We start from the raw sequence: 11,034 nt of genomic DNA on the forward strand, positions 1-11,034 counted from the left end.
GTGGTCGATAAACAATTCATATTTTTTGTTTTGAAGAAGAAGATATTTTATAGGCTGATTGTATGTATTTAGAAAAGTTTTGATATTCGAAAAAAAAAAAAAACGAAAACTTTTGCTCGAAGATATACTACATATTTTCAAAGCGTAGTGCAGCGCTAGTTCTTTAACTTTCTTAAAACCTTAGCCTAATACGTGGTTTCACATCTAGATATACGAGTCACTATTGACTTAAGTTCAAAAAATATAGTATTTCTGTATTTTCCGTTGGTTTTGCGCAGCGTGGATTATTAAATATTTTTCAATTGTGCTATTTCTGTGTCATACTCAATTTTCCATTTTAAATATTGAAAAATATTCCGTTGGATTTCATAAAGGAAACCTAATCAAATTTCTTTTTTATGTTAAAGGCTAGTAACCAAACCAATTTCAATATTTTTAAAGGATTGAATGGTAGTGTGATTGCTATTTGCAACTCTAGCCACTGCGTRTACGCAATATTTTATATTTTAATGCCGCCTCATGTGTGCGGCTTCGTCTGTGTGTGTGTGCGCGCGCTTTTGAAATTTTATTACGTACCTTTTTGCCGTTACCACGCACACACACACACACACACTTTCCACATTGTGCACACAAACGAATTATTTGCCCGCTTTTCAAAGCGGGAATTCTACTCGTTATTGGAATTATGTGATATTCTATTTATAGTGCCGAACAACTTCTGCGTATATATATGTATATAGTATAACGTGGCATATATGTACATTTGGCAAAGAAATAAGGTCAAGTAAATATACCGACATACWTAAGTACGTACATATATTCGTGTATATAGAGCGCAAAGCTAGAGACACACAAAACTGCTAAAGCGAAAATTGTACGAAAAGCATGAAAATTAAATTGCTGGTAATGCAAAAACAACAAAAACTAAGTAAAATGAAAAAGCAACAAAATAGAGTGAGAGAAACTAAAATGAAAATTGTGCTGCGAAATGTCGTTGCGAAAACAAGCACATAATGCGCAATGAATGTGGGTCTCTGAATCGGCGCACGAAAAAAGGATTATGCATAAGTAAACGCGTAAGCATCTTTGCACAAATGTGTGAAGCGAATTTTTAGTTGGCATTTGCTGCGATCACGCATACCCATACACCCACGCACACCACGCCTACACTCGCAACCGTCAATGGTTACGCACGCCATCTACATACACACCCATGTATATATGTACCGTTTCATGTTCAATTTAAATGACATTTAATCGAATGACTTTCTAACATTTCAAAAATGTGCCGCAATACACAAAAGTGCGAAATAATCGAAACGCCCATGAAAGGCAATCGAATGGGTGCATAAAAGGGCAGCTAAGTAGGCACACATGCCMATTGTGGTGTAAGCTTGTGTATGTGCATGTATGTATACGCTTAAGAGCTTATGCGTTCAGCTTTGAGAGGCCTACGAGCATTTTAAATTTAGCTTAAGCTTAAGCCAACTGTAAACGGTTTTGTTGCTGCTTTTATCCGCAGTCACTCACATATAAGYCGCATACAATAACACACTACACTCTTTTGTTGTTGTACCATTTAATTTCGTTTTCCCCATTTCGTTTTCACCACAATAATTATGTGCTTTGCCATGCTTATGAATTTATGTATTTTGCTTCTTTCATCTATTTTGCAGATTTAATTTGACCAACATTGAGGAGCCACAGTTTTCTCTGGAAAATCTCGATACATTGACATCAATGATGACACAGGAGAACAACTCTCTGAAAYTGCGTATTTATGCTTACAATCAGAAGGGCCGTAGTCCTTTGTATCTGCTGTCGGATTTCATTATTGGCTCGTCAGCATACAAATCAGGTGAGTGTGCGCCAAACAAATATCAATGTTAGTGCTATTGTTGTATTGGTAGCGTATAATAAGTGAATGCTTTTGTTGTTGCTAAGCCGAAAGTCATGAGCTGTGAGAGCAAAGCTTTTAAGTTAAGTTTCTATTGATTACTTGTATACTTGTTTAAACTTAAGTTGTTGTTGTWTTTATTTTAGTATATACAGATACTAGCGTTTTATCGATTACCTAAAGTATATCGATATATTTGCCTGCTGCTCTTGTGACACTGCAGTGTTTATATTCTGTCTCATCACTTCGATGATTAATATGTACAAGAAGCTATCCTATATACATATCAAATCTGTCAGTGCCTTAAGATCTTACAAGAATAATACATAAATAGTGTAAGTCGCCAGTACAACAGCTTATCTGGGGGGTGAGAAATTCCAAGTCAGAGTGATGGTACTAGGTCAGTATAGTAAAACCCTCAAAGGGTTTGGCGTTCGTATGTGTTATTTTTTTGTATGACCTTTTTAATTTTTTCTTTATCTTGATGGTTTTTCGCTTAGTTGTAACATTTTGACAAAAAAAAAAAAAAAAAAAATCCTCCGTGTAATCCCTTGTGCGGCCTTATTTGTTCTCTGAGCTCGCAATTCATTTCCGAAGTCAGAACAACTTCGAAATGGTAAAATAAGAACAAAAGAGTTCTTATATATTCTCTAGTATAATTAGTATTGCTATAAGTACTTTTATATTCTCTAGTATAATTAGTATTGCTATAAGTACTGTTGCAAGTATAGGCCGTTATAAAAATTAAATCATAATTTTTAACAAAGTTCATTTTACTTAATAATGGATGTATTAAATAAGCGTTGTACCAGAGCTTATTCGAAAAGGTTCACATTTGCTTTTACATAAGCCCGCAAAGGATTTGGCCAATGATCAATAGCAGCTATTAAAATTGATGACGAYCGTTGTCCAATGGACTCAAATCTGGACTATTAGAAAGTCAACCAACTGCAGCTATCTCACCTGGAATATTTCTTGCTGGAGCAGAATCTTGCTTGAAAATACAATCGAAAAAAGTATTGCGTAAATGCTTTCCATACCTTCTAAATAATCTCGCTGGTACATAAGTTAATAGTTGTAACACTTTTACAAAAGAGTCCGCACCAAACCAATATAGCAGTTAAATGGTGCCACAACATTGGCCCATAGAATAAATTTTTTTGCATTTTTATAAGTTTTGTGTAGATTTTGTCATTTTATTTATTAAAAATATTTTAAACACTGAACTTTTTTTCATCTATAAAAAGAATACTTTTGGGGCCGTTGAACGCTAGTCACCCTTTTTCAGTTAATATCTAATATCCGTTTAGCCTTTTACTTCAAGCGCGTTGTCAGTAGATGACCAGTTGACCGAGGGTAGGATATCAAGTCGAAATCGTAACGAATGGGTATATTGTGTAAGAAACCGCTGTTGCGACTTTCTACACTCAAACTCCTGGCCTTCAAGTTTGGAAATAGAAATCGCGCAAAAAATAGTAATTTTTTTTTTTTCTAATTGAGTGTCGAATTTGTTTCAGAGTTCGGTATAGCAGATCCTTATAACCGTTTATCGAAATTATCTGCGACTTTAAAGTTGWGACTGTCTACAATGTCGATATTTCGTCTTGTCCTCGTTCACAACCAGACCCATAGGCTTCGCTTTCTTTTTCAGTTTGGAGAAAGCAGATCTAACGGAGGGGTTGTTGTGGCCAAATATTTTCCTACAACATTAATGGGTTATCATTGTCTCATTCATGTAACCACATACATTATTATCCCATCTAATGTTTGGAGTCTCGTACGGAAATCTCAATTACTCTTTTTGAAAATAAACGAAGGCAAAGGTAATAAAGAGGTTTAATATATTGAGTCTTTCACTACGCTGCAGAGGTKGCAGCTGGCTAGGGATAACTGCTTCTTTCCGAGAAGTATGCATTTATTCCAAACCTAGTAAATTAGATCAAATTATTATTAAGCGCCTTAAGATAATAGCCTCAGAGCRCTTCTTCAATTTAAGAGTATTTTCAATCTATATATATTTGTTTTGGGGAACACAGCTATACAAAGTTCATATCTATCCAAGTTATATCCTTCGTAGTATTTGGCAAAAGAATCTGAACTATTACATAGCCTAACTTAATCTACGCTCATGAAAAGCAAACACCACGCTTGTATTTGTATTATGTTCAAACCAACATCATCTAAAATTTTCATATAATCAGATAATCACATCAATGCAGAACTTAATGCAGACTCGACTTTTACAAACTAGAGCAGTGGATTTTGAAATTAGTAAAATGTGAAAAAAATTCTAAAGAAGCTGAATAATAAATCTGAAAAGAGATATCAGGGGGGCATGTTTGAATTTATAAATGTTAAACCACTGGTGGTTTATTATTCCGGTACAACTGCGCTGTCTAAAAAAAGTTATGTCCTAGCTGTTTAATAGAATTTAACGAACAAATTTTTGGGATTTATGTCAAAAAATAAAGTCTCGAATGGCTGAGACTACGAATTAAGCAAATTAGCTCGTMTTGCTTATTAATTATTCAGTGAATATAACAGTTAACTATACAATAAGTTTTAGCACTAGACCTTTCGATATTTATAACCTGAGAGGGGCAGTTTGCCATGCTGCTTATAGCATTCAAAAGAAAACGACGGATCCACTATACGAGTAAGATACATAACATATGTATATATAAATGAATAATGGGACCAGCTAAGTCGATTTGCCAATGACCGCCTGTTCGTCTGAATAAAAACGAATTAGTCCGTCAGTTTTTGAGGTAATGATCTGAAATTTTCTCCTTTGCTCATTTGTCGAAACAACCAAYATCGGACAACTATAGCATATAGCTSCCATTGCAACTGAACGATSAAAATCAAGTAAAGATCTTTTCATACCCTTTTATGCTATTAAAAAAGCTCCTGTAGAAGGTATAATATCCTCAGTGCAGCCGGTGCTAACATATTTTCTTGGTTTTATAGAAATGCATTTTGGAAAGGCCATAGCACCTTCAAAAATATTGTTATGTACAAAAGTTAAAAAAATATACTGCAATATTAAAAAGTATATTTCAAGTAGTAAGGACGTGTTCGGTCGTGTGTCCGATGAATTTCAGTGTGGTCTAATTCGTTGGAATCTGCATGAATTTAATTGTAACGTTTTTTGGAACGGAAGTATTCATTTCGTCGCTTAGAGAGCAGTGTAAATAATATTTGAGGTTTTCAAACCAAGTGGGAAGACAGAGAACAACAGAGTGTAAGCTAATTGATTTCAAATATGAAAAGTTTCATGGAATTGAAATGAATCGAGTTTGAAATGTATTATATACAGTACACTATATATAGTTTAAATCAAAATCTGTGAAGTAAGAGTTTTATATAGCGATTATTTTGTAAGAGCTGTAAACCTAATTCTCGTATATATACACAGAAAACCCCAGTAATTATTTAAGACTAGAAATATGTATATAAGTTATGTGATATATTATATATCAAGTAATGCTAATTATATAAACACATTCAAACCACAAAAATATATATAGACTAACCATTTAAGACAATAAATCAATTTCAATATCCATGTTGTGCTGATCTCCTTTATTTATTTTTTACGGTCTCCTTTCACCGGTTATTGAAATCAACAACGTACTATAAATGCATGAAAATATGAACTGGATTTGCTTGAATTCCCGTTAAATGTACGTGCTTGGCGCATTAATGACGGCACGACGGGCGCATTTATGAATTATTATTTGTTGACATAAAACGGAAATAAAAAAATTTTTTTTATATATTCCATAAAAATGCAACAAAACAACAACAATGGAACATTTGAAATATTAAAAATAAATATGGCGCAAATAATAAACAAAATTTGAAAACAATCTGSCATAAACAAAATACAAACAAACAAACAAAATGGATGGACTATGGAAAAATAAAAAACGAAATSAAATTAAAAAAACTTTATATTTCTACAAATGCACACAATTTGCGTAAATAACAACAATTTCAATGCACCATCTGCTTGCCATTCAACACTGTGGCCGCGCAATAACAAAAAAAAAAAAAAAACAAAAAAAAAAAAATAAAAAATAAAAATAAAACAAATTAAAAAACAAACAAAATCTAAAATCCCAAATTCATATTTATATGTATAAATCTCTGTCTTGTATGGCTCGTTTTTTTTTCGGAATCTCCAACCGTCAACGCATTGTCGTCTCTCAACGCGTGTGCGGCAGCAGATGATGTATCCATTACGCTGTCGCCGGTGCTGGTTGGCAGTGGTCTTACCGTTGTCATCATTAGTTTGGCCATCATTGTGCGCATATTCATTGTAACATTTTTGCATAATTTGCGACGCAATCAGCAGCACAGCAGCAAACCTATAGCGACCGGTGTGGCAGCGCAGGCTGGCGATGTGCTGAAGGTGAGTGCCGCGAATGGGTGGCGTTGGTCTATTTGCCTTCGGTGCTTATCTCAGTGAAACTTGCCGTAGTAACACAGATATGCCGATAACGATATTCAATTCACTTTCATTTCTTCTTCTCTTTTTTCCGCAACTAACCGCTTTTATGAAAAATACATATAAATAAAAAAATCTTCTCAAACGCGCAGTGCGGTGGCATGGAAAAACCGCGTTGGCAGCATACGGACATTAAAACTAAATCATCCGAAGATCTGGTGGAAGATGAACGAGATCCGGATGTTATACCATCCCAATACGGTGAGTGGAAATTAATGAGAAAATTATATTTGAAATGTTGAGTGTAGATGACCTGACAGTGCGCATATTAAATTAAGATTATTCTAGGTGTAGTGAGTATTTAGAGGCTGCAGAACAAAAAAATAGAGATTATTATGCACAAAATTCAAGTCAGTTCAAAATATTTTGTATTAGTAAAAATTGTTGTATGATTCCGTTTGAGAAAAGCTGTATTTTCTTTCAGAAATGTTGTTGCTTCTTACAGAAAAATCTGATGGACAACAAAGACGGTTATTTCATTGAACCAATTGGGCCTATAATGTTGATATTTCACATTTTTCAGCAGCGATTTGCTAAACTACGAAGTGCTAATAAAACAACAATTTTGACAAAAATCTGTCCATAATTTAACTACAATAGTTTCAGAGTTTCAAAAATAAATTTTCAGTTATCATTCAATAACTCCATTTCTTGGAACGCATTCACTATTCTAGGCGGTTAAATCTAAAACCTCAATGCTTTCTTAGAAGTAGTTTACAACAGCACGCCAGGCGTTCTTACTTTTCACTGCTTGGAGACATTGTAGATTCTAAATGTAGCCAGCTCCTTCTGCACCTGGTCTTTCCCACGGAGCGAAGGTCTCTTCTTGTCGCATGAAAGGGAGTCAACTTGTCTGAAACCTCGTTTGTTATCGCACTTCGCGAAGAGGTCCTATTAGTTTTGCGAGGATACCAAATTTAGACATTGCTGCATGAAGTCGGCTCCCTTTCGTGCTGTCAAGGTGGTGAGTGTCGATTATCTTTTCACGGCTCTTTTCCAAGATTTCGCGCATTGTGAATATCTGGTCAGTTGTTGCTTTAATCTTTCACACAATACTGTCGATAGAACCTTATATYCGATGTTGAGTAGGGTTATCCCCCCGGTGGTTGGCGCAGATTGTATATATATTCTACGAAGAAGCTGATGCATGCTCCTTATCAGTTCTTTGCCATCGTATTTGAATAGCTCAGCCGGCAATCCATTGACCCCCGGCACTTTGTTGTGCTTCAGACGGGTAATTGCTATTCGAATTTCTTGATATATAATATATATATAATATATTGTTTTACGACTGACCTTTATGTGACCTATTGCATTTTTCGCGATTGCATGAGAACTTGGATAATGCTAGTGAATCATTTCTAGCGTTAGTTTTGACATCTAAATAAACAACAATACACGTAAAAAATAATTTGCGATATAAACGTGGCAATATGGCAGTTAGATYTTGAAAAAATTCCATATATAAGTATATATATTCACATATGCTTATGTACATACATATGCATAATTGCTATGACTTTTGTAAATAAATGTCTACAGGTAGGAAAACCTTTGGCCTATCATTATATAATATTATATAAGTATATAACTACTGGAATTTAAGTGTGCTGTAATGCTGTCACTGTCATTCAGCAGGCTGGAGAATTGTTCCCTCCATAATTTCAGTATGCTCTTGGCATCGGTTACTAAATCCCCTCATGGGGTTCTACAAGAGTATGCTCCGGTCTTGAAAACTTCTGTTAGATGAAGCATCATTTCGTAGAATTTTCGAGTATTACCCCTGCCTGCCAGCTTGTCAAGCTCTTCTTACTCACTTATTTCGGCCTCTCTCTTCTATCTGCAAATTCGTCTCGCTTCTCTATCATCAACTCGTGAGTGCTCCAAATTATCACTGTACTTTCCAAACTAACTATAACTAACTCTACCAATCATTTTACTAAACCCATAAATACATTTTGAAAGGTAATTTATTCGTTTGTCTTTTATTTCGATTTCATCAACTTTTTTATAAATGCAATGTCAAACAAATTGCAATATTCAACACCCAATCACATATACATACGTGGTGCGACAAACATTCTGCAAACCAACTGGCGAATTCTGCAAACTATCTACTACCACTTYGTCACATCAACAATCCGAATTGACAAACCGACCGGACGATTGGCCAACTTCGATCGCGGTTCGAATGCCGACCAACAAATAAATGAACAAATGCCAATAAATTGCCATTAAACAGTTACGGCTGGCAATAGTAATGGCGTCGGCGGTGGTGGTGGCAGCAGCGGAGGAAGCGGCAACGGCAGTAGCAACAGCGGTGGTGGCGGCGGCGGAAGTGGCAACGTTGGCAGTTCTGAGCTACACTTCACACCAATAGCAGCCACAAAGTGGTCACCAAATTCCAAAGTGAGTAAGAAATTAAAAAATATTACACACATGTGCATACTCCTTTCTTTCATATACAGTAGATAAAATCTTTTACATCACTACTTGCCAGTATACATATATATATATGTACACATATTAAGGTGGCTGTTATTTCCCAAGTTGATTTGTTTCGCTGATTKTTTGATCTTTTTGCATTAGTGAAATATATCTACTCCAATACACACATATAGTTTTATTGAGTTTTTCCATAAAAGCATTCATCTACAAGTTTAAGGTATGGTTGTACACCAGTTGCCTGATTCGTATGCATATACAAGGGGCAACTGACATAGCTCAAAATTGTGTAATATGTAGAATAATATTTTWTCAAGTGAAATTAAATATCTTGTTTACGTTATATAATTTTCTGGAAGTCAAATCCTGAGAGTTCCGGGGGCGCAGAAAAAAAATTTGTGTAAAAAGCTAATCTCGGTTGCATAGAAGCTATAATCCCCTTCACATAATACATATCCTTTGAAAGAACTTGATTTTGATCGGTCATTGATTTGCAGTAAAAACGAAGGTATTATGATAACTTAAGTAATAATTCAAACAATGATTATGAAATTTTTTGCACCTGTTTCTTGGAACACAGATTGCGTGGTCGATGGCGTAATCCGACCATTACCATCCTCATAAAATGCATTGCAGAGAAATGGGTAACTAATATAATTAAGCCAAAAATTAAGTAATGAAAAACTTGGAATGGAGGATCACAGTGTAGGACGACATTTGTGAGATAAAAATTATTGAAAAGTGGGTTCGGGACCGCCCCTTACTAAGTTGTATTGACATATCTCACAACAGAATAAATCTAAAATAAACAACCTGGACACATTTGCGTTTATAAGTTTACCGCACAGTGTGAAAATAAATGAAGTCGGATAATGACTGCGCCACCCCCATATAACGGTTATGCTCCAAACTCTAATCTMTTAGTAGAGGTGGAACGATAGGATTGCATAGAAACCTATTTTTAAATTGAGCATGAGCTATTATAAGAGAAATATTCGCATCGTGCCCTGGAACCAACAATTATAATAAGGGAATTCATACTTTTGGTTTTCTTAATAATGGTCACTGTGAAAAATAAGTCGACAAAATCAAATAAATTTATCCCGGAAATAGTTTGGTGATGGCTATAATTCACGAATTACCAACGTCTCATAAAATTAATTCCGTTGCTCTAGTGCTTTTATTGCGAAATAGAGCGAGTTGTTGATGGCTTAATAAAATTTAATAGAAACATATTAATAACGCATACATAAACGCGCGATAAATCAGTAACTTAATAAGCCAGAGACATTAAATTTTACCACCGAGAAGGTATGAGAAAGCTTTAAGGGAGCTGGTGTGAAAAATGGACGATGGGSGTGGCACCGAYCACTTTTTGSTAAAATCCCACATCTTGGGACCCGACCAACCAATTTCRAAATTTAGTAATATATCAATATTCTAAAATTCTTATGCTACAATGTGAAAATAGACAAAATCGGACTACAACCACGCCTACTTCCCATATAACAATGATTCGTTCAATTTCCAATACATATAAATCAAGAAACAATTAATATAACGGGATAGACCTTCGCACAAATAATGTTTTAAGAGCGTGCCACTTTATATTCAAAAATATTTTTAATTCATCGAAAACTGGTCAAGCGCTCAGGCACCGAATATTTGGACCCCGGTACCTATAGTTGACTTTTGTTCGAAAATATCGGTCAATATGCGRCATATGTAATTGAAATTAAAGGAAAATTCTTCTCTGATAATGGTTTGTCTTTATGTCGAAAATGGGTTGGTTCGGATCAATACTTCCCTTAGGCCCCATATTGCGAACTTACGACTGACTTGACTTTGTACCGCACATACCKGCCAAACTGTGAGTTATCTCAATGAAGATGAGAGAGCGTGTTTTATTCATAACATTGTGACTAAGATAGATAAGTGAAATTATTCAACTAAGAAGTTGAAATTGAAATTTTTGATGCCGAAACGTACAGACTTTCGGAGAGGGCATCCAGTGATAATTGTTGTCGTGGGCAAATATGATCAGCGCGTCAATATATGAAGGTTTTTGTGTTTGAGATTCGACAATTACCAGTCAGAAATCTTACTTCTATCGGTGGAATATGGGAAAGATCAATGAAAACCATTTTGAGAGATCATTTGGGCCTTGAAAAGTGAAGGC

General features: G+C 35.1%; 1 protein-coding gene across 1 annotated transcript in view; it reads left to right on the forward strand.

Moving 5' to 3' along the window:
* Positions 1-11,034, forward strand: part of LOC108970261 (neural cell adhesion molecule 1-B) — a 125,964-nt gene that overhangs the window by 110,678 nt on the left and 4,252 nt on the right. The window contains exons 15-18 of the mRNA XM_018935545.1: positions 1,677-1,858; positions 6,130-6,314; positions 6,503-6,611; positions 8,653-8,819. Coding sequence (XP_018791090.1) covers positions 1,677-1,858; positions 6,130-6,314; positions 6,503-6,611; positions 8,653-8,819 — 643 coding nt within the window. The remainder of the gene's footprint in view (positions 1-1,676; positions 1,859-6,129; positions 6,315-6,502; positions 6,612-8,652; positions 8,820-11,034) is intronic.

This window comes from Bactrocera latifrons, unplaced genomic scaffold (assembly GCF_001853355.1).
Source record: "Bactrocera latifrons isolate USDA-ARS-PBARC rearing strain unplaced genomic scaffold, ASM185335v1 scaffold_294, whole genome shotgun sequence".
Classification (NCBI taxonomy): Eukaryota; Metazoa; Arthropoda; class Insecta; order Diptera; family Tephritidae; genus Bactrocera; species Bactrocera latifrons.